The sequence below is a fragment of the Saccopteryx leptura genome, chromosome 13 (genome assembly GCF_036850995.1).
Source record: "Saccopteryx leptura isolate mSacLep1 chromosome 13, mSacLep1_pri_phased_curated, whole genome shotgun sequence".
Classification (NCBI taxonomy): domain Eukaryota; kingdom Metazoa; phylum Chordata; class Mammalia; order Chiroptera; family Emballonuridae; genus Saccopteryx; species Saccopteryx leptura.
Window position 1 is genome coordinate 14,350,852 of NC_089515.1, and position 23,394 is coordinate 14,374,245.

The window sequence follows — 23,394 nt, forward strand, 5'->3', positions numbered from 1 at the left end:
GCTTCCCGCTCCGACAGCAGCAGCTTCCCCACTCGCACGGGAGGCTCTCTAGTCCCCTGCAGACAGGTCATCTCTGCTTACACACATGCAGAGCGGGTGCAGGTGCGCCCCACCTGGCCGGAGCATCCTCAGCCGGGGTTCGGATCATGGTCTGACTCTGCATGGCAAGCTGGCCCCTCCCCAAAGCCTGGCGTGTTGGTAACACAGTCAGTTCCTAGACGTTCTCACGCCCCTGGTGTGGGGGGTTTCCACCTTGACATCAGCTTCGGTCAGGACGCTGACTCTAATGCCACCCCAGGGACTGGCTACCAGCCCTCCCCTCTGGCCACAGGGCCATGGTCACATCAGGAGGAGCAGCTATTTTGAGAGTTTGTGCACACGGGGCAGGTGCGCAGGGACAGGGCAGGGAACCTCAGGAAGGGGGGGTGAAGGCAGGTCCTGCAGGAGGTCCCAGAAAGAAGCCCCCCACCCCAATGTCTCATCAGTGACCTGGACTCCAGGGTGACCCCTAACCTACATCCAAAAGTAATCTATTCCTTTATCTTAAATTGTGGTCTCTGGGGTGACCATTCCCAGGTAAGATCACCTACTTGTTCACCCCTGTCTTCCACAGCCAGATATAACTGAAAAGAACCTGTCAGCCGTGGAGTGTGGAAGCGCTGTAGATGGCCACCCCGAGGTCCCAGAGATCAAAGATGGTACCAGTGCTCATGGCTTTCCGCCCGGGGCGGGGGGGCCGGGGGTTGGTACCCAGGCTGTGAGACTTGGCTGTGTGGCTCAACCCTAATGGCTTTCAACAGCTAAATCCAACATGCCTCCCATTCATCAACTACTTGGAAGTGCTCTAGCTAACAGAGCCAAGGACCAGGGAGAGATGACCAAATTGAAATTACATGACTTGCTGGGGGTGTGCACATGTGTGCATACACATGTGTATGTGCAGATGTAGTGGGAAGGTCTTCTGTTTTTTCCATCCATCGTAAGGGCATGTGGCTAAACTGTGTGCGATGCTGATGGCTTTCCTTCTCGTCTTGATAGTCAAGAAGAAATGTTCTGCTGGCCTCAAGCTGAGCAGCCTAATGAACCTGGGCAGGAAGAAGTCTACCTCGCTGGAGCCTCCAGAGAGGTCCCTGGAGACATCCAGTAAGCATCGTAGCTCCTGGACCGCAGTGCTTGTCCACTGAGCTGCAGCCCGTCTCCAGGGAGGCAGCTCCGGCCGTGAAGGCGGGGGTTTCAGGTCTGGCTTTCAACATGTTAGGGACGGTGTGCCCGTGGACCAGGCTCTCTTTGTCTACGTGGCCAATGTTTTTTTTTTATATCTAACCAGACTCTCTCTTGCTGCAATGCGGATCTTTCGTGGAAGTGAAGGGTAATTGATTGCTGTCCTCTAATGGTCTTTAAAAATATGTCCATTTGCTCAATGTTTATGGAGCTTGGCAGGCAGTGTTAAGGCAAGGGAAGCCAGCCGATGGAGGATGCACTCCTGAGAGCTTACAGCTCAAGCAAGACGATAGCTTTATACTCAGAACCACATAGCTGCCGTCTTAGTAGCTGTAAGGACGCGGGGACAGGAAGGACCTTTCCCACTCTGTGGACAGAGGTGGCTTCCTCAGCCTGTGCCTAGAAGGACAGGTAGGAGCTAAGTGGGCTAGCATGGCCCCTGGGGCAGGAGCAAAGGCTGAGATGCAGACCAGATGGACCCATTCAGGAGCCAACAGAAGCCCATGTCTCTGGGACAGAGGGTGTATAGGGGGGTTGGCAGGCTCTTGGAGGCCATCTGAGCTGCCCCTTCTCAGCCCTGTGGAAACGGGCCAGGAAAGGGGGAGAGAGACCTTTCCCAGGAAGTATCCAGCTGAGCCATGTCCTGGTGTCCACCTTGGAGCTCGTTGCTCTAGCCCTCCCTGGGACCTGAACGCCACTACTGTCTACCTCGGGGCCCTTTCCTCTTACTCACCGTCCCGGGTTTTGGGGTTGGCAGGTGGCCAGGGAGGAACTGGAAGGCAGCGCACGGGGCCTCACCTGGGGAGCCTTTGCTTCCCGAGCCAAGGCAGCCTACGGCCCCAGGGCGTGGTGCTGGGCACGGGCACCTGGTCCCAGTGAGTCGTCTCGGGAGACCTGGCTGGGCAGCAGCTGGGAGTCACTCAGCAGCCAGGCGTGCTCCTGTCCCCTGTGGCTGGGGGAGGACCCGAGGGAACAGAGACGCTCCCCCTCCAGGACCCGCGTCGGGGGCTCCCCCACAACCCAGACAGCCGTGCAGGGCTGGAGGGGTGCCTGCCCAGAGGAGGTCCTAGTGTGTCGGGGGCTCCCCCACAACCCAGACAGCCGTGCAGGGCTGGAGGGGTGCCTGCCCAGAGGAGGTCCCAGTGCGTCCTGGGCTCAAGCCCTTCTATTTTTTTTTTTTTTTTGTATTTTTCTGAAGCTGGAAACGGGGAGAGACAGTCAGACAGACTCCCGCATGCGCCCGACCGGGATCCACCCGGCACGCCCACGAGGGGGGCTGCTCTGCCCCTCCGGGGCGTCGCTCTGCCGCGACCAGAGCCACTCTAGCGCTTGGGGCAGAGGCCAAGGAGCCATCCCCAGTGCCCGGGCCATCTTTGCTCCAATGGAGCCTTGGCTGCGGGAGGGGAAGAGAGAGACAGAGAGGAAGGAGGGGGGGGTGGAGAAGCAAATGGGCGCTTCTCCTATGTGCCCTGGCCGGGAATCGAACCCGGGTCCCCCGCACTCCAGGCCAACGCTCAACCGCTGAGCCAAACGGCCAGGGCCTCAAGCCCTTTTATTTTGCTGCCGTGTTGCAACGTTCATGTGGCCAGCACTGGATGGGTGGGGAGGTAGCTGTGCCTTTGACCCTGCTCCATGAGCCTAGTTCATCCCAACTGAGGCTCCCAGCCACTGCCAAGCCTCCAGGGGGGAGAAGGTGCACCCTTCGTGAGCCAGTGTCCCCGGGAAGGTGAGCAGCACCAAGGAATGTCGGCCACTGGACACAGGGCTGTGCTTGACATGTGATATCAGCGCCCTAAATGTTCACCTAAGTGAGGACAGGTGTCTTTTCTCCTTGGGCAGCTGAACCCAACAAATGCAACCGTTTTTTTTGTTTGTTTTTAATTATTGATTTTAGAGAGGAGCTGGAGAGTGAGAGATACTGATTTTTTTGTCCCACTTATTTATGCACTCACTGGTTGATTCTTATATGTGCCCTGATCGGGAATCAAACCCACAATGTGGGCACATCAGGATGACGCTCTAATAACCGAGCTGCCCGGCCAGGGCCACATGCAGCCACTTGAGAACAGTGAGGGACTGCCGTGGGAGGGCGCCCCTGGCGGCCTGTGGGCTGCCCGAAAGGGGCTCCCTGGCGGAGAGGCCCCAGGGCACAGACCCCAGGAGCTGGAGATGAGCGTGCCCAGCTCCTGCCCTTGAGAGGCTCTGTGTCGTGGGAGAGGCTGGCGCAGAAGCAGAGTGTCTCTGTTCCAGAGGCACGTGTTCAGGGGGCAGACAGCAGGCAGGGCGGGCCCCAGGGAGGGCTGAGGCCAGGTGCATCTGGGAGGAGGAGGAGGAGTTGGCCAAGGGGGGGAGGACTTCGCAGGCCGAGACTGAGTGACCGGGGATGGCAGGACTGTGGGGAGCTGGGACACTGATGCTGTAGAGCAGGGCTCGGGAACCTTTCTGGCTGAGAGGTTAAAACATGAACACCACATGTTTTAAAATGTAATTCTATGAGCGCCATACAACGACCTGTGTATGTGATGCATTATCCAATAAAAATTTGGTGTTGTCCCAGAGGACAGCTGTGATTGGCTTCAGCCACCCGCAACCATGAACATGAGCGGTAGGAAATGAATGGATTGTAATACGAGACTGTTTTATATTTTTAACATTATTATTATTATTATTATTATTATTATTTTGTATTTTTCTGAAGCTGGAAACGGGGAGAGACAGTCAGACAGACTCCCGCATGCGCCCGACCGGGATCCACCTGGCACGCCCACCAGGGGCGATGCTCTGCCCCTCCGGGGCGTCGCTCTGCCACAACCAGAGCCACTCTAGTGCCTGGGGCAGAGGCCAAGGAGCCATCCCCAGCGCGCGGGCCATCTTTGCTCCAATGGAGCTTTGGCTGCGGGAGGGGAAGAGAGAGACAGAGAGGAAGGAGGTGGTGGAGGTGGAGAAGCAAATGGGCGCTTCTCCTATGTGCCCTGGCCGGGAATAGAACCCGGGTCCCCCACACGCCAGGCTGACGCTCTACCGCTGAGCCAACCGGCCAGGGCCAACGTTATTTTTTTTTTTATTAAAGATTTGTCTTCGAGCCAGATGCAGCCATCAAAAGAGTTGCATCTGGCTCGCGAGCCGTAGGTTCCCGACCCCTGCTGTAGAGGAGACCCTGGCGGGGCCGGCTCCCTGCACGTGGCCTACATACCAGGGCCAGAGGCGGCTGCTGAAGGCTGGGCGCTCAGAGCCGTCGGGAGGAGGTCTGGGGTGGGGGGTCCTCTGTCCTGCACACAGACAAAGTGGCCTGGTGTCGTCCAACACGGAACTCGCTACCCTCTGGACACACCTTTTTCAAAACCCACTGGAGCTATGCTGCCCAACCACCACCAAGGGTCCGGCTGCCGGCAGGAAGGAGGGGAGAAGTATATATAGTGAGGAACCTGGAGCCTCGTCGCCCCCTGCAGGTTACCTGAACGTGCTGGTGAACAGTCAGTGGAAGTCACGCTGGTGCTCCGTCAGGGACAGCCACCTGCATTTCTACCAGGACCGGAACCGAAGCAAGGTGGCCCAGCAGCCCCTGAGCCTGGTGGGCTGTGAGGTGGTCCCGGACCCGAGCCCAGACCACCTGTACTCGTTCCGCATCCTCCACAATGGCGAGGAGCTGGCCAAGCTTGAGGTACGGCTGGGCCGGGGGTGGTGGGCACGCCTCTCTGCTGCCGGACTTGGAGAGTCAGTGTCGTCCGGGGCTGGTTTTGTTTCCTTTGCCTGAGATTGTTTGCATTTTTCAAAAATTTCCATTCCTTTTCTGACCTCTGGGTGGTTGTGTTATGGTAGCGGACAATGAGCTGCTTCCTGTGCCTCAGGGCAGGAGGGGTATTTATAACTCCCTTGCTGCTAGAAAATCCTTCAGGGAATTCGCAATGGGTTCCATGCAGTCCTGTATCACCAGATGCAGCCCCAGGCCACAAAGATGATGACTGTTGGGGCTTATCTGGGGGGAAGAATCAGATTTGTGGGACAATTACATTTCTCCCACTCCCCACCCTGTTGAATGTGATGTCACACTTACAATAACAGAAGGTGACATAATGCCTTGCATCGAGCTGGGCAGATCCCTGCCACAGTTCTTCACAGGCACAGAGGCACGCACTTCCCAGTTCACGCTGTTCACCTAGTCCTGCATCCAGGCTGTGCCATCCAAATGCTGCTTCCGTACTGCCCTCTGGTGGCTAAAAGGTCCACATCCCAGTTGCTTCTCCGGGATAAGTTTGTCCCTCTGCCCTGTTAGCAGGAATCTACTCAGTACGATATGTGGACAAGACAGGTTCCCTATCTTGATGCCACTTACATTCTGGTTTGAAAGTCAGATGTTATTCAGTCACATACACAACTGATTACCTAGTTTCTGGAGAGCAGTGGGGTGGGTGCTTGGAGGGAAGGGGGTTGGGGTGACCCGTCGGGTTTCGAGGGAGGGTGGCACACTCAGATTTGGAGTTTTGAGATGCTCCCTCCACTTGCTGTGTGCGGATGGGTGGAAGGGGGACAAGGAGGGACATAATGAGACCTGTCCCAGTTGCCAGGGCAGAGTCAGTGGCAGCAGGAACTAGGGGATGCCCATAAATGCTGTCATGGAAACCCACTTGAAAATAAATGGGGACAGGAAGCCTGCTAAGTGTCCAACCCAGCACATAGCTGCCTCCCTGCTCGAGAGGGGATTGATGCCCACGTGGTGGCTGGTTTTCCTCGTGAAAATAAACCTGTCGTGTTTATAGAATTCCTAGCTTTTTCTCATTGTAAAGGCAAGAAAACATTACCATTTGAATAGAAATACCCAATGAATGTGTTCAATTGGAATGTATTGTCCCCTGGGGAAACCCCAAGCATCAGTGTCACTGGGCTTTAGTTTATGATTTGTCAGAATCATGATAGTATATAACTAGAGTACTTAAGACATCTTGACTATTGACAAGGTATAAACAAGGTAAATTTGAGTTTTGTTATTTCTAAGGAAGGGATTCAAGCAGTCTTATACGGATGGACTAGGGTGATACACAGATGGGTATGTTACAGTTCAAAATGTGGAAGTGTCAACCTAAAATAGATGCAGTTTTAACAATTCTCTTCTGGTCCAATTAGCCTTCTAGAAACACATGTATATAAATCACATGTGACGCTAGTGGCAGAACATGTTATTTGGGGTCCCTGGAGGACATCCTGGTGGGAGTGAGGGAGTGTGACCCCAGGCTCTCTGAGGCTTCGTCTGGGGTGGGCCTGGAGGACATCCCGGTGGGAGTGAGGGAGTGTGACCCCAGGCTCTCTGAGGCTTTGTCTGGGGAGTGAGGGAGTGTGACCCCAGGCTCTCTGAGGTGGGCCTGGAGGACATCCTGGTGGGAGTGAGGGAGTGTGACCCCAGGCTCTCTGAGGCTTCGTCTGGGGTGGGCCTGGAGGACATCCCGGTGGGAGTGAGGGAGTGTGACCCCAGGCTCTCTGAGGCTTCGTCTGGGGAGTGAGGGAGTGTGACCCCAGGCTCTCTGAGGCTTCGTCTGGGGAGTGAGGGAGTGTGACCCCAGGCTCTCTGAGGCTTCGTCTGGGGAGTGAGGGAGTGTGACCCCAGGCTCTCTGAGGTGGGCCTGGAGGACATCCCGGTGGGAGTGAGGGAGTGTGACCCCAGGCTCTCTGAGGCTTCTCTGGGGTGGGCCTGGAGGACATCCTGGTGGGAGTGAGGGAGTGTGACCCCAGGCTCTCTGAGGCCTCGTCTGGGGAGTGAGGGAGTGTGACCCCAGGCTCTCTGAGGTGGGCCTGGAGGACATCCCGGTGGGAGTGAGGGAGTGTGACCCCAGGCTCTCTGAGGCCTCGTCTGGGGTGGGCCTGGAGGACATCCCGGTGGGAGTGAGGGAGTGTGACCCCAGGCTCTCTGAGGCCTCACCTGGGGTGGGCCTGGAGGACATCCTGGTGGGAGTGAGGGAGTGTGACCCCAGGCTCTCTGAGGCCTCGTCTGGGGAGTGAGGGAGTGTGACCCCAGGCTCTCTGAGGCTTCTCTGGGGTGGGCCTGGAGGACATCCTGGTGGAAGTAAGGGAGTGTGACCCCAGGCTCTCTGAGGCCTCGTCTGGGGTGGGCATCAGGGCAGGGTGCTGTTCCCACCTAGGACGTGGGGACAGGCTGGGCCCCTGGTGGCACATGGCCGCCCTGCTCATGACCCTCTGCCTCCTCCCAGGCCAAGTCTTCTGAGGAAATGGGCCACTGGCTAGGCCTCCTGCTCTCCGAGTCTGGCTCCAAGACGGACCCAGAGGAGTTCACCTATGACTATGTGGATGCAGACAGGATTTCCTGCATTGTGAGCGCAGCCAAGAACTCTCTGCTGTGAGTATTCAGGGCCTTCTGCTCTGCACTCTTGCATCCGCGGTCATGCCTCTAGACTCCAGGCCCAGATTGGCCTCAGGTGGCCAGTTGAGCAGGGTGGCAGCCAAGAACTCAGGGGCGGCCCATTCTACCCACGGCAGGAGAGCCAGGAGCTGAGCAAGGCCCCAACAGCCACAGCGTCTTGCCTTGGGTTAGACTGCCCGGCTCCTTATGGCAGGGTCCGCACGCGTCCTGACCCTCCACGTCCCTGGCTGTTGGCTCTTCACTTCTCTGAGGACCCCCTGTGGGTCCCCAGCACACCTGGAAATAAGCAGGGCAGAGGTGGTACCTTCCGCTTTTCAGATGAGCAAGCGGGGGCTTCCTCAGGGAAAAGCGGTCCTGAGCCAGGTGGCTGGACTCCTTTTCTTATGTACCACACGGGGAAGTCTCTGGGCCACGCTGCCCCAGAGGTGTCGTGAGGTGAGAGGGGGTTTTGTTGTTGAAGGAGATCAGAAGACGGCAAAAGGATGCTGAAAGGAGGAGGTTGGGGACGGGGACGCTTTCCTGGAAGAGAAGTTTGGAGCCCAGCGTTCTTAGTAGGAAGGCCCTGGGAGAAGAGGGAGGAGCTACCCCTCAGTGAATGAATTAGTGTTAAAATCAGGCCGGAGTTCGTCCCCACGGCTCCCACAGGGCCGTCGGCGTTCACTGTGCCTCTCGTCAGTATGAGCTCTTGGAGGCCAGTGGCTTTTACCACCCCGTCTTGAATCCTCCTGTCTGTATCTTGCTGTGTGTCTTCCAGACTGATGCAGAGAAAGTTCTCTGAGCCAAACACATACATCGACGGCCTGCCCGGCCAGGATCACCAGGAGCTGCTGTATGACGACGTGGAGATGTCGGAGCTGACGGCGGCGGTAAGGACATCAGTGGGGCAGTCCAGTCCTGCTGCTGCCAAACCTCAGCGCTGTGTGACGTGGACCATAAGAGTGGGTTCCAAGTCACCCAGGGCCATCAGTGCAGAAATGGAGGCGCCACAAGGCTGTGGGTTGTGTTTTGCACTGTTGTGGGCAGGCCGCCTGGCAGCAGACTTGTCAGGATAAAACAGGTGGTTAGGCCCTGTCCGGTTGGCTCAGTGGTAGAGCATTGGCCTGGTGTGCAGGAGTCCCGGGTTCGATTCCCGGCCAGGGCACACAGGAGAAGCGCCCATCTGCTTCTCCACCCCTCCCCCTCTCCTTCCTCTCTGTCTCTCTCTTCCCCTCCCGCAACCGGGGCTCCATTGGAGCAAGGTTGGCCCGGGCGCTGAGGATGGCTCTGTGGCCTCTGCCTCAGGTGCTAGAATGGGTCTGGTTGCAACAGAGCGACCCCCCAGATGGGCAGAGCATCGCCCCCTGGTGGGCATGCTGGGTGGATCCCGATCGGGCACATGCGGGGGTCTGTCTGACTGCCTCCCCGTTTCCAACTTCAGAAAAATACAAACAAACAAACAAAACAGGTGGTTAGCGGCCTGGTCAGTGCTGTTGGGGTTGGGAGCGATGCCATCTCTAGCCGCTGGGGGGAGTGGGTCGTTACTGGAAGACACTGGACGGTGCTGTGCTCAGGGCTGCTGTGGACCACCTCCTTTCATCTGGACCCCTCCCAGTGAGGTATACCAGTCTCTTCCCTTACAGACGAGGAAAGCTACAACTAGGTCCTGGGTCGCCCACCTCTTGTGTCCAGGACTTGAACCTTGACCTTCTAAGCACACTGGAAGGGGACAGGAGCTCTGAGACTGGGTGGGTGCCACCTCTCCAGCCCAGATGGCGGTGGCAACGCTGCAAGCCACCTGACTCTGTCCGCTGCAGGTGGACCCCGAGGAAGCCAGCCCTGCCACAGATGCTGCAAGCGAGCCTGACGCCGACCGTGTGTACCTGGACCTCACTCCAGTCAGGTCCTTCCTGCACGGCTCGGGCGGTGCTCGGGCCGGAGCATGCTCCCCCACACCGCCCTGCCCGGACCCTCCAGCCGAGACCCTGACTGCGGACCTGATCCCAGCTCCAGAGGGGCCCCTCGTCACGTCTGCAGAGACCCCCGAGCTGCAGGTGCAGGTGGTCCCCCAGCTGGCGAGCCAGCCCCACCGTCCAGGCCCCTCCGGCCACTGAGCCGTGTTTGCTTCCTCCCAAAGCAGATGCAGCAGAAGAGTCCGGAGCCCGACGAGCCCCCCCTGAGAATCACAACAGTCAAAATCCAGACTGAACAGCAGAAAATCTCCTTCCCACCCAGCTGCCCCGACACTGTGGCCGTCGCCGCGGCCGGGGCCAGCACACCTGTGAAGGACAGGTTGAGGGTCACCTCGGCAGGTACCTGCGCTGGCTGAGACTCGAACGTTTCGGAAATGGCTCAGAGAAGTCAGCCGAATCCTCTCTCTTTCAGATGAGGGCACAGAGGCTCAGAGAGGGAAAGGGTCTGGCCCGGGTCACCAGCCCTGCGAGGCAGGCCTGGCGTCCAGCTCCGCCCTCCTGTCCGGGCCCTGGGCTCCATCTGCGCCTGTGCCGTGGGGTGGGGACAGCCCTTGTGTTCCGGCCCGGCTGACCTGGGGTTCCCCTCTCTGGGTTTGCAGAGATCAAACTGGGCAAGAACAGGACGGAAGCCGAGGTGAGGCGGTACACCGAGGAGAAGGAGCGGCTCGAGAAGAGGAAGGAGGAGACCCGGGGGCACCTGGCTCAGCTCCGGAAGGAGAAACGGGAGCTCCGCGAGACCCTGCTGAGATGCACAGGTGAGGGGCCTTCCGGATGCAGGAGTCTGGACCGGTCCCGGCCTGTGTCTCGAGGGCACACGGCCTCTCCAGGTCCCCTCGCCCCTCCATTGTGTCTGAAAGGTCTCTGTCCTGTGCAGGGACCCTCTGACCTGTTGTCAGTAGGACCAGGAGGTAGTTTTAAAAGCCGGCTAAAGGAGGCCTGACCTATGGTGGCGCAGTGGATCAAGCGTCAACCTGGAACACTGAGGTCGCCGGTTTAAAACCCTGGGCTTGCCCGGTCCGGGCACATATGAGAGTTGATGCTTCCTGCTCCTACCCCCCTTCTCTGTCTCTCTTCTCTAAAAAGAATAAATTAATAAAAATATTTTTTTTAAAAAGCCAGCTAAAGGAGGACATCTCTAAAAATTGCATTTAGATTGTAAACATTTTATTTTTACTTAAATGTATTATCCCTTGGTCCATCTCTTGATGAAGAGATGCTTTTCCCTGAGGTCCCAGGTCACCTTTCTCACATTAACCACACATTTCCGGCATCATCCTTAATTTCCAGTCTGCAAAGACAGGACACTTGCCAAGAAATCCAAGTCCCTCTAGATGCTTTTCCAGATCATCCTCCTATCACCCGTTTCCTAGCAACCTGCCTTCCCAAGGGCCTCTGGCCCCGGCGGAAACGCTGCCCCCTGCAGCCGCTTCCGCCCCGTTGCAGACAAGGGCGTGCTGGCCAGCCTGGAGCAGCAGCTGAAGGGGATCGACGAGGAGTGCCGGGCGGAGGAGGGCAGGCGCGTGGACCTCGAGCTCAGCATCATGGAGGTGAAGGACAGCCTGAAGAAGGCCGAGGCGGGGCCCGTGACGCTGGGCACCACCGTGGACACCACCCACCTGGAGAGCGTCAGCCCCCGGGTGAGTGCCTGAGCCAGGGTTCCTCTGAGCGGCAGGCAGGGCCACCGGGACCGGGGCAGGTGTCGTGTGGGTAGTTCGTGTCTACCCTTCCCCCGGCTCAGGCCACACTCGGCTTCTGTCACCGCAGCCCAAAGCGGCCGCCACCCCCGCCCCTGCCGCGGACTGTACCCCAGTCAACTCTGCCACGGCCCTCAAGAACAGACCTCTTTCCGTCATGGTCACAGGCAAAGGGACCGTCCTCCAGAAAGCCAAGGTAAGTGGTCACTCCCGGCCTCCTTCGGGGCCACCGGTGGGCAGCGGAAGTGTCGCTAAGTTGGGGCCCCTCTTCCGGTCCTGGTGGCACTGCCTTGCTTTGGGCACTAGTCTCCACAGACGAGGCCCAGGGGGCACACTATACCTTTGGCTCAGTCTTTGGCACTGACCAACCAGGATGGCTCTTGGTTCAAGTTTCTTACTAATCTGCCCAGGACACTCGACCCCTTGAACTACCCACTCCCCAATTATCCATAGATTCTGGGGGAAGGGGGACAGCTACAGTTCAGAGACAGACTGAAACTGAACAGTTTTCAAATCAAAAAGTCAGTGGTTCTAAAGGACTCTTGAAAACGTAAATAGAGTTAGACGGGTGACGTGATTGGCCTAAAGCCTCCCAGCGGGTGATAATAGGCTCAGGAAGGCATCCGTGTTGAGTACATGCCGTTACTGGGTTTTCCCTGAGGGCCAGACAAAAGCACTACTAATCCTCTGCTCATTTGTACAGTAAAGAGCATGCCCAGAGCCGCCTGTGCCCTTGGCAACAGCTCGTTCTTTCCATCCTGCTTACCTGCTGGAGGTATTTTTGAGTCAGTCACCTGCACCAGTGACTATTGAATCGTGGGAGCCAACACCCCCCCCCCCCCACACACACACACACAGCATACTACACTGTGCCAGGGTCCCAAACGGTGACAGACACACGGATTGAAACACAGTTCCTGTTTCTATGCGCGAGGCGGTTGCTAACAGAGGATAACTAATGTTCCTTTTTGGGGGGGTGCTGGTATTTGAATGGTGCTCTAGGAATGGGAGAAGAAAGGAACCAGCTAGGGAACAAGCTTCCTCTAAAGACTCGCGTGTCAAGGTGGACCTTGGTGACAATCCTGCTTCGTTTGGGTCTTCGTTAAAGCAGCGACTCTGGGACAGGATGAGTCTGTTTAGGAGGAAGGACACGGACGGGGTACCACTCGTGGATGGAGAGCTTCGGCTCACAGGCAGCTCTGGCCCTTCCCGGAGCCAAAGGAAATAGTACGACAGAAAATAAAGTCGTGATTTTAGACAACATTTGATGAGGAAGAAGTACTGGGGACCAAGCCGAGGCATTTTCCCCACTAAATTAAGGACTTTTTAAAAGCGACACTGTATTATATTAAAAAAACAAAATGTTTCAAATCCTATAAATTTAGAACAGTGAGGGGTCTTCTGAGAGTTAACTGACTTTTTATATTGCCATAGAAACAAAGATTGCGTTGCGTTTACAGATTCAGCCGTGACCAGGCCGTTCTTAAGAAAAGAGTTATTTAATATAATGCTCTATAGTCTTTTTTTTTAAGTTGTGCTTAATGTCCAGGCCCCTGCCAAGAAAAGAGTTGGTGAGTTTCGTGTTGGGCGGTCTCCCTGTTCTCTGAAAATGGGCAGTGCTGCCCCGTCTGGTCTTCGGGGGCATTGTGTTTTCTTAACACAGGTTGAATCATTTCATCTGTCACCTCTGCCTCACTTCCGGGGGTTCTGAATCAGAGTTCTTGAACACTGGTTCCTGGGAACTAAAGGTCTTCTCGTTTTTGTCTTTCTAATCCCAGGGCATTTATTTCCTTTGTTGTAAACACTTGCTGTCCTTGACCAAGTGATGAGTTAAGATTTTTTTTTTTAATAAAATAAAATGTTAATTGTAATTTGGGGGTATTCTGGTACTTCCTGGAATGACTTGGGGCAGAGCCTGATGGACTTCTACCTCACCTGGAGGGGGGGGCATCTTGGTTATTTACACATTGAATTTCAAAACATGTAGCGCTTTCGTAGGGTAATTAACAATGCACCAAATACACTAGAAGCATTTGCAGGAACTGGTCATATTAAGTGACTGAAAAATCAGTACTCCTGGATGTTAAACACTGCCTAAATAATTCTTGGGGGAAGGAAACCAGTACGTAGAAAGTTGTCCAAGCAGTCATTACAAAAGTTCCTAGCATAAATGTGCTTATTTTTAAAACGACAGAAGGTTGCCAATTGGTTTAGGTAAGACTTTTTTCATGTCCAAAAATTAGGTGTGTATTTTCCTTTTGATATCAGCTATGCTAACTTTATAAAATGCAAATGCTCTAGTCATAGCGTTTTCTCATCATCTGAAAAACCTGGTCAGGACGTGCTCTTCGGGCTCCCCTTGCAGTTCTGCCTTTAAGATCGTTTCAGGCCTGACCTGTGGTGGCGCAGTGGATAAAGCGTCGACCTGGAAATGCTGAGGTCGCCGGTTCGAAACCCTGGGCTTGCCTGGTCAAGGCACATATGGGAGTTGATGCTTCCAGCTCCTCCCCCCCTTCTCTCTCTGTCTCTCCTCTCTCTCTCTTTCTCTCTGTCTCTCCCTCTCCTCTCTAAAATGAATAAATAAAAAATTTTAAAAAGATCGTTTCAGGTTGTCTTTTTATTGTCTGACTGTTTCCGATGAGCCAGATTTTGGTTTGGTCACTTTTAAAATAAGCAAACTTGTGCATTGTTTAACGAATCATGCACCATGACCAGACAGCATTTATCCAAGGAATCAAGGTGGTGCAACAACTGAAAATATACTAATAGGTACTTGATCATATGAACGTATTAAAATGTCATTTTAAAAAAAAACAAACCATCATCTCGAAGCAGAAAAGTGTACAAAAATCTCAACACTCCCAAGAAACTTCCCTCATACTCCAGGAATAGAAGTGCTCCAGCCCTTATAAAGTAAGCCACAGAAAATATCTGATGGTGAAGCAGTCCCTCCACGTCCAGAAGCAGACAGACATGCCACAGCCACTACTTTCTAAAACATGACTGCAGGTCCTAGATCAGGGGTCCCCAAACTTTTTACACAGGGGGCTAGTTCACTGTCCCTCAGACTGTTGGAGAGCTGGACTATAAAAAAAAACTATGAACAAATCCCTATGCACACTCCACATATCTTATTTTAAAGTAAAAAAAAACAAAACGGGAACAAATACAATATTTAAAATAAAGAACAAGAAAATTTAAATCAAACTGACCAGTATTTCAATGAAAACTATGGGCCTGCTTTTGGCTAATGAGATGGTCAATGTCCAGTTCCATATTTGTCACTGCTAGCCATAACATGATATGACGCGCTTCCGGAGCCCTGACGCGTGTGTCCCGCGTCACCGGAAGTGAGCGACACTGCGCTTTGAGGCATCACTTCTGGGGGTTCTGAATCAGATGCTTTTCCAGATCATCCTCCTGTCACCCGTTTCCTAGCAACCTGCCTTCCCAAGGGCCTTCTGGCCCCGGCAGAAACGCTGCCCCCTGCAGCCGCTTCCGCCCCGTTGCAGACAAGGGCGTGCTGGCCAGCCTGGAGCAGCAGTTGGAAGGGGATCGACGAGGATCCTATGCTCCTCTCACTGACCACCAATAAAAGAGGTGTCCCTTCCAGAAGTGCACTGGGTGCTGGATAAATGGCCTCAGGGGGTCTCATGAGGCCTGCGGGCCATAGTTTGGGGACCCCTGTCCTAGATAATGCAAAATGACAAGAAAACAGTATAAAACTTCAAAGGAAGGAAGTGTAGAAAAGCAAAGGGGAACACTGAACTATCCGAACAAACGTGTTGAGCAAGTTGGCTGGTAAAAGGACCATTCTGGGAAAGGATGTATGGCTCATCTGCAATGTTTTAATTTTTACAAGAACATTTCTCTATATTACTTGAATAATGAAAAGCCAGTCTCTTTTAAAAGCAAGAGAAAGGCTTGGCTGCTTGGGCAGTCAGATGGGAACCCCCTCGGCCGCTACTGGGACATTGAAGGGATTGAACTATTCAGTGGCGCCGGCACTAGAAAAGGTAAAAAAAAAAAAAAAATTCAAGAGCTGGGACCTAAAACTAGAAACGGGAAAGAAAGCCTTTAATGTTTAACCCACAGTTTCGTGGCTTTTTTTTTTTTTAAGTCCAAGCAATTTAAATGGGATAGTCATAGCCTTGAACCAGATAAAGAACCTACATTCTGAAATGATTAAACCGCTGTGAATTTTAAAGACAAAGGATTCGTGTAAGTTCTCCGGCATCACCTTCCGTCACCTGCGGGGTGAACATATGTCCACTCTGATGGCACCTTCTGCCCCGGCCAGCTTGGTAACAGGAATGAACACAGCCCTTGAACACAAATGGGCTGTTGTGACACAGTCTTGGCACACTGGGCTTTTTATTTCTAACATCTGACGGTACCATGGTGATAACCTCGAAATTTCAAGTGTTTTGTCACACCAGAAATCTTAACGTTCTGAAAAGCTGAGTGGTGTTTAAATCAAGGTAGCCTTGAACGCCTGCAGGTAAAGCATTGCACTGTTTAAACTGATAAGAACAGATACTACACTTGATCTTAGCCAAAAGGCCGAGAAGCGATGCACTATTTATATTAAAGAGAAAAGCTATGATAAAGTGTCTGGATTTAGGTCAGGGCTCTGCAACAGTGTCTGCCGAACACTGAGCTCGAAACGCAGCCAACAGGAAGAACCGACGCCTACGGACGGCAGGGGTGAGGAAGCGCCTGTCTGCCAGAAGATACCCCAGTGCATTAGTCAACACCCCACAAGGACCCTTCCTAAGTAGACTCGAATTAAAGAGCCCCAGCCCCAAGGGAAGAGCTTGGTACCCAGGCCAGCCGTGCAGGGCCCCTCCGCCCCACCCCCACAGTCAAACACACTGGCTAATCAGTCACATTCCTGTCGGCAGTTTTTCCAAGTCTCTCCCGAACACAGCTCCAGTCACCAGAAGTCACAAATGCCACTCAAGCCTCTTCTCAAACAAAAAAACAAATGCATTTAGGACATCTTTAGGGAAAGGTGCAACAAGGTCCCCATGTTTTCCATCTCAACATGCCATCGTTTCAGAGGTCCGAACGACACCTCTAGTCATGCCTCCCTTCGAGCATTCCTGTCCCAACGACATTCTACGGAGCGTTTGCCGTGGGCCAAGTGAGCATCACACAGGCCATCAAAAGTCTCCAGGTTCCTTTGTTTCTCCTCGGGAGGGAAGGTGACAAGCTCAGCAGGGCCCAAGGAGGTACAGAAAGTAAATATCATATTTACTTACATGGCAGGAGTTTCCCACATCACCATTAGCGGGTGGAATCGCGGCTGCAGGGTCCCTAAGCAGCACTGTCCCCTCCCTGGGTGCGAAAAGCGGCAGGACAGTTCTGGGCACAGCGGGAGGCAGACGCTCCAGGGACCTCCCACGAGACCGGATGCTCCTCCCACGAGGCAGGTGCCCTTTTAGCGTCCGGGGTGCCCAGGCCTCCGGCGTTGCTGGGAGGGGTCCGGCGGCTGCCCCCCTGTGGGCTGTCGGCGAGAGCCTCGCACCTTGAGGGCATCTCCTCTTAAGACCCCTGGGAAAGGAGCGACCTTTCAGGACGCGAGAAGTGTCCGAGTCCTCCGGCCCAACCGGCCACGTGTGGGCCCTGCACGTCTTATTCTTATGCCGCAGCCCAAGCGGGAGAGGCCAGACCACAGGCCCCATCTGACGGCCCTTCGTGTCCACTCCTTGGCCTTGGGAAGCCAACCTCTGCCCGGCTGAGAGCCCAGGGCTCTAACGGGAGTGGTCTTCTGGGTGCAGGGCTCTGCCTTTAAATTCACGAGCAGGAGCCCCAGGGGGGCCCGTAACCCTGCCCCACAGCCTTTCTCGAGGACCTTAGTCTGGTCCCCCTCTCTCCTAGGTGGGTACGTCTCTCTTCTCCACCCTCTAACACCTCCTCCCCATCTGTCCTCTCAGCTGATCCCTCCCGCCTCCTCCACTGGGCAAACACGCAGAACTGCCCCCAGCCCCCCAGCTCCCTCCACCCACCTGCATCTGGGCCACGCCCTCTGTCTGGTGGCCACGCCCTCTGTCTGGTGACCACGCCCACGCACCCCAGAGCCAGGTGCTCTTACCCGAGGCCTCCCTCAGGCATCATTGTTGTGCTTGTGTGCTGAGCACTAAATCGTACACTCCACCTTGTTCTCATCCACTGGCTGTCTCCCCCACGTGCACGGAGGCTCCACAGGGGCAGGGGTTCCGTCTGCCTCGTTACTGCCGTGTTCCCCTCGCCCAGAATGGCACCCAGGACACGGGAGGCCCCGCTACATAGACCAATGACAGTATGATTTCTTCCTTCCCCTGAGCCAATGCCCTGGGTCCTGCCTTCAGCTGCGTTCCCAGGGCTGGGCTGGTCTCAGAATACCACCCCCAGCACACACACACACACACACACACACACACACAGCAAGGACCCACTTACGGTTCCCACAGTGGGGGCCCTCCCAGCCGTCTCGGCACACGCACAGGTAGCTCCCGTTCCGCAGGATGCAGGTGCCCTCGTTCATGCACGGGCTGGGTTTGCAGAGGTTGACGGGCCGCTTGGCTTCTACAAGAAAGAACGGGCCCAGGAGGCCCCATCGGGGTCAGCCCCAAAGAGACCCCATTCCTCTAAGAAAGCCGGTACAGCTGCAAGGCCACTAGTCTTACACGTCTCAGGGTTTCCAGGGCCCCAACGTGGCACATGGGTGCTGCTCCCTACTGCTCGGCTAGGTCAGAGACGCACCGTCCACCCAGCTTTCCTGCGTGCACAGGGAGACGCCCGGGTGCGCCAGGTTCCTAGCACTGACTATTCTCAGGACGGCCATGCACAAAGCGGGGAGGGAGTCGCTGGCTAAAGGAATCCAGAGTCAGGCTGTGGCTGGTGGCTCCTCGCTCTGGCTGTCACTGCCGAGGTCAGTGCCAACTTTGGGGGAGCTGTGGGTGTCCTAGCAATATCTTCTATTTAAGTGGAGTACATGCCCCCTCAAGTTTGGGGAGGGGTATCGGTGTTACGTTTTCTGTACCCCCGATGTCAAAAGAGGATGGCTGTGCCTAGCGCAGGATTTCACGTGCACATGGGGTTTAGCACAGCACTTGGCGTGTGGAAAGTGCTCAAGCAGAGGGAGCTGTGACCCTTGGAAGGTGTATGTGAAGGTTCAGGCTGAGGCACCGCCCCTTGGAGGAGCCCTGAAGGGTGTGGGCTCCCCCACTCACCTCCACACAGCCACTCGATGAGTGCATCCCGGTGGAACCTCAGGTCTGTGTAGGCCGCCACGTGGATCAGAGAGTCCCGGGGACCCGCAAGCCTCCGCAGGGCCTCCCTCAGGACGGGCCCCACGCCCACCACCAAGACAGAGACGCCGTTGTCTCTCAGCTTCTGGGCGGGGGCGGCGGCGTCCTCTGCCCCCTGCCCACCTGTGAGCACCACCACGGCCTTGGGGACGCCGGGCCGGGCGCCCCTCTGCACAGTCATCACCTTGTCGTAGACATGCAGCAAGGCCGTGCCGGCTGAGCCCGCCCCGCCCAGGTACGGGGCCTGGCTCGTGGCCCGCAGCACCGCAGGCCGGGCGACGTGGGTGTCCAGCCCGAAGGCTGTCTGGACGTGGCTGCCGTACACCACCAGGCCGATCTGTGTGGTGTCGGGGTTCACGTCGAACTGGAGGGTGCAGCTTCTCACGAAGCTCTGCATCTGGGCAAAATGCTCAGGCCCCACTGAGGCCGAGGCATCCAGCATGAAGACCAGGTCCAGCGACTGTGCCTGGCAGCCTGCAGAAGCGAGCAGAGGGTCTCAGGGGCAGGCTCAGCCAGGCGGAGCCCCCCCCCCCCACTCTGGACCAGGCCAACGAGGTGGGGGCAGCCAGGCTGCTGCCTGCCCCCTGCAGCGGCCGCCCTCCACCCTCTGCTGGACTATCAGCAGGACTCGGGAATACCTGGCTAGACCACACTCCCAGCCTCCCTGGTGGCCTGGTGTGGCCAGGGGTCTAAGTTCTATCTGACGGGGTGTGACCGGAAGTCCCTGTGCAATTTCCAAGTTACGTCCTCAAAAGGAATCTGCTGGCCTTCCACTTTCCCTCTTCCCCCTTCCTGCTGAGAAACAGTGACCCTGGACCCAGAGGCCAAACCAGAAGGTAGCCAAGCCACTGTGCTGACCCAGGCCACTCATCTCTGAATGGTTATGAGAAGTAAATATCTATCATATACAAGCCACTGAGCTCTGGGCACCCTGTACCCTCATCCATCCCATTACTGAGTGCCCTCCATGTGCCATGCACTGGATACAAGGTACTAATTATACCATATAGACGGCACGGTCAATGCCTGCTGTCGATGGGCAGATATGGGAGACGTGAATCCAGTGTAGAATTACAAGTTATTTGAGCAGCCATGAGGGAAAAGGCAGGGTACTCAGAGGGACCAGCGGGACCAACATAGTGGCTGGGGGAGAGGTGGCCAGGATTCTCTGAGGAGTTAGCTAAGGACAGTGGGAGTAATCAAGCTGGAGGGTGGGGGTGTTTCTAAGGTGCTCCCCACCCCATGCAGGAGCTGTAGGGAGGCCGGCAGGGACCAGACCACAGGGAGCTGTCAGAAACCAGCAGGAGCCTGGGTTTAATTCCCAATGCAGAGGGCAACCACTAAACAGTTTAAATATAAGGTAAGAGGATCTGATTTATTGGTCTTTAAAAACCACTCTAGCTCAAGGAAGGCCTGAGAAACTATCACAGCCGAGAGGAGCTTAAGAGAACACCACTAAATGTAATGTGGTATCCTGGACAGAATGCTTGGGACAGAAAAAGATTATTAGGTTAAAACTAAGGAAGTCTGAATAATGTATAGACTTTAATAATGTATCAGCATTGATTCATTACTTGCGACAAATGCACTCTGTTAACATCCCACTCTGGCTGCCACGGGGAGAGAGACTGAAATGGCAAGGTGAGAGTGGGCACCAGCCCTGTCCTGTCCCTCTGCCCCGCCTTGCAGGAAGGAAGGTCTCACCTCGGGTGAGAGTGAGCCCCAGGGCCGGGGAGCTGAACTCCAGAGGCAGCTCCCCACCTCCCACCTCTGGAGGAGAAGTCGGGGCCCCTGCCAAGGATGTGTTTCAGCTACCACCTCTCGTGCCACGAGCCAAGGCCCTGCCCACCCGTGGGAACGTCCACTCCCAGGGGGGCGGTGCTCTCCAGAGCACCCCCAATGGCGGGTCACAAAATCAACTTAACGGGTTGTGCAACTCAATCGGAAATATTAGAACATATTTCAGATAGACAGAACAAGCTTCCCTCCATGAAATGTTTGTTTCAGAGTGTGTGTGTGTGTGTGTGTGTGTGTGTGTGTGTGTACAAATCCATGCACGTGCACAGTGGGAATGCACTGTGGACTCCCATCAAAGATGGAAGCTGCCTTTCTAAAGCATGCTTAGGAGATTCTGAGCCCCTTGTAACTACAGCAATAAACGAATAGTAATAACAGATAACAACACCTACAATCTTCTGAGAGCCTACTCTGTGTGCATTGCTTGTCTAACTTAACCCTCACAAAAACCCTTCAGGAGGTGCTATTACTGGTCCCATTTTATTGACCAGTAAACTGAGAAGTTACTTGTCATGTGGCTAATACATGAAAGCACTCCCAGCCCCCAGACACAGGCCTGGGGTAAGTGATAGCAAAATAAGGAAGGGCTGGCCACTGATGCCGGGGCCGGGTCAGGTGGAGGCTGCCCCGCGGTGCGCACAGGCGCCTGGTCCTACCTGGCCGTGGCTGGTGGAGGCTGCCCCGCGGTGTGCACAGGCGCCTGGTCCTACCTGGGCCGGGTCAGGGGGAGGCTGCCCCGCGGTGGGCACAGGCGCCTGGTCCTACCTGGCCGTGGCTGGTGGAGGCTGCCCCGCGGTGCGCACAGGCGCCTGGTCCTACCTGGCCGTGGCTGGTGGAGGCTGCCCCGCGGTGCGCACAGGCGCCTGGTCCTATACCTGGCCGTGGCTGGTGGAGGCTGCCCCGCAGTGGGCACAGGCGCCTGGTCCTACCTGGGCCGGGTCAGGGGGAGGCTGCCCCGCGGTGCGCACAGGCGCCTGGTCCTATACCTGGCCGTGGCTGGTGGAGGCTGCCCCGCGGTGTGCACAGGCGCCTGGTCCTACCTGGGCCGGGTCAGGGGGAGGCTGCCCCGCGGTGGGCACAGGCGCCTGGTCCTACCTGGCCGTGGCTGGTGGAGGCTGCCCCGCGGTGCGCACAGGCGCCTGGTCCTACCTGGCCGTGGCTGGCTGCACAGCTTCCCCTGCAGCTCCGGGATCTGGCTGACCAGGTCGTGCGGGCCGGCGTGGACCATGACGCGCTCCGGGCTGCCCGTGATCTCCTCCAGCTCTGCGCGCACAGCCTCGCCGCCCACGCCCAGCAGGAGCAGCTCTCGGGCCCTCGCGTGGCGTGCCGGGCCAGCCACCTCGTCCTGGGAGCGTGACTCAGTGAGCAGGACCACCACTCTGCGAGGACGGTCCTGGCCTGTCCTGCTGGCACTCCCAAAGCCGCGCTCAGCCACCTGCTGCAGGGCACTGCCCGTCAGTGTGGCGCCTCCGCGGAAAGGGATGGCTTCGAGGCTCCGGACCAGGTCAGGCACGTCCTGGTACTCGCCCACGGGCACTGCCACCACCAGCTCCCTGCTGTACTGGGCCACACCCACGCGGGCCCAAGAGTCCTCATTCAGCGACGCCTGCACAAACCGCTTCACAAAGGCCTTGGCCCGCTGGAAGCCCTCCAGTGTGGTGCCCGCTGAGCTGGCCAGCAGGAAAAGGATGTCGGTTCTGCATTCCAGGCTCCGCGTTGGGGCTGCAAAATCACAGTGGCCATCACACTGCGGCCACCATCCCACCGAGATGCCCAATCACCACCCAGGGGAGGAGAAACATCTCCTAGCAGGCAGGTGGCGTGAGGAAACCAAGGTTCCATGGGCTTAGTGACCAGTGAGTACCACAGAGTGTTTCCTCTTGGCTCTTGCTAAGGGTCTCCTCCCAACCACTATTTAAAAATGAATATGGCCTGACCAGGCAGTGGCGCAGTGGGTAAAGCGTCGAACTGGGATGCGGAGGACCCAGGTTTGAGACCCCGAGGTCGCCAGCTTGGGCACGGGCTCATCTGGTTTGAGCAAAAAGCTCACCAGCTTGAGCCCAAGGTCGCTGGCTCAAGCAAGGGGTTACTCGGTCTGCTGAAGGCCCGCGGTCAAGGCACATATGAGAAAGCAATCAATGAACAACTAAGGTGTTGCAACGCGCAACGAAAAACTAATGATTGATGCTTCTCATCTCTCCGTTCCTGTCTGTCCCTGTCTATCCCTCTCTCTGTCCCTGTAAAAAATAAATAATAAGAATATGTAACCTATTTTATAACCTCCCTCCTCCCCCGCCCATACGGCCAATGCACTTGTGTGCTGTTTGAGCAATCATGAAGCTGTGCCCACACGAGAACAGAGGGGTCATGGCTCTGCCTTCTACATCTAGGTCTGAGACCCGTCTGCACTGGATTTTTGTGGGGCTTGGGAGCTACAAGGTCAAGATTGACTTCTTCCATACAAACCTCCAGCTGACCCAGCACCACATTTTTAAACAAGCCCCTACTATGTGTCAGGCATTCTGCTAAGCCCTTAGCACACAGGGTGGAGCAAAAGGAGGTTTACAGTTGCTTATATGGAAAAGGATACAATAATTAATAAACAAGAATAAACTGTGTTCCGTGTACTCACAACCGTAAATGTACTTTTGCCCTACCCTGTACATAATCTGATTTTAAGCTTCCAACAACCCTTTGGGGTAAAGCCTATTGCAGCCTTCATTCCACACCTTCAAAACCAACAAGGGCTGAGGCTCCTCCTCCTAGAAAAAAGGGACACGAGGCTCTGACCAGAACCGGGACCCAGAGTTGGGCTGGCTCCAACCTGCAGCTGGGCTCAGTGACGCTCAATCGTCAAGCGGCGGCCATTCTAAAGCTAATGAGCCAGGAGCCACTGTCCTGGCCGGAGCTTTGCCAGCTGAGGAATTTATTCCTGGAGCGCCCAGAGGCCACATCGCATGAGACATTACAGCAGTGGGGTAGCTGGTGACTGAGTAGGTGGCTCTAGACCTCAAGGGCCAGTTTGTACCTAGCAGCGTGTGGGTGGGAGATGAGATGGGGGAGTCTGG

General features: G+C 55.9%; 2 protein-coding genes and 1 pseudogene across 5 annotated transcripts in view; 1 reads left to right on the forward strand and 2 right to left on the reverse strand.

Moving 5' to 3' along the window:
• AFAP1L2 (actin filament associated protein 1 like 2) overlaps positions 1-13,770 on the forward strand; it is a 103,566-nt gene extending 89,796 nt beyond the window's left edge. Inside the window, exons 9-19 of one of the 2 annotated variants that reach the window (XM_066355123.1) lie at positions 614-698; positions 1,039-1,143; positions 4,671-4,882; positions 7,422-7,567; positions 8,346-8,457; positions 9,385-9,621; positions 9,705-9,879; positions 10,140-10,295; positions 10,984-11,177; positions 11,305-11,430; positions 12,237-13,770. In XM_066355123.1, the coding sequence (XP_066211220.1) occupies positions 614-698; positions 1,039-1,143; positions 4,671-4,882; positions 7,422-7,567; positions 8,346-8,457; positions 9,385-9,621; positions 9,705-9,879; positions 10,140-10,295; positions 10,984-11,177; positions 11,305-11,430; positions 12,237-12,263 (1,575 nt within the window). In that variant the 3' untranslated portion in view covers positions 12,264-13,770. The remainder of the gene's footprint in view (positions 1-613; positions 699-1,038; positions 1,144-4,670; positions 4,883-7,421; positions 7,568-8,345; positions 8,458-9,384; positions 9,622-9,704; positions 9,880-10,139; positions 10,296-10,983; positions 11,178-11,304; positions 11,431-12,236) is intronic. The other variant, XM_066355124.1, reaches the window with a different exon arrangement.
• Positions 13,771-15,696: 1,926 nt separating this feature from the next.
• Positions 15,697-15,809, reverse strand: LOC136385201 (U2 spliceosomal RNA; annotated as a pseudogene).
• The window catches only part of VWA2 (von Willebrand factor A domain containing 2), a 41,798-nt gene continuing 34,114 nt past the window's right edge, over positions 15,711-23,394 (reverse strand). For all 3 annotated transcript variants that reach the window (XM_066354944.1, XM_066354942.1, XM_066354943.1), the window contains exons 11-14: positions 21,476-22,048; positions 18,452-19,003; positions 17,679-17,804; positions 15,711-16,790 (exon numbers count right to left, since the gene is read on the reverse strand). In XM_066354944.1, the coding sequence (XP_066211041.1) occupies positions 16,678-16,790; positions 17,679-17,804; positions 18,452-19,003; positions 21,476-22,048 (1,364 nt within the window). In that variant the 3' untranslated portion in view covers positions 15,711-16,677. The remainder of the gene's footprint in view (positions 16,791-17,678; positions 17,805-18,451; positions 19,004-21,475; positions 22,049-23,394) is intronic.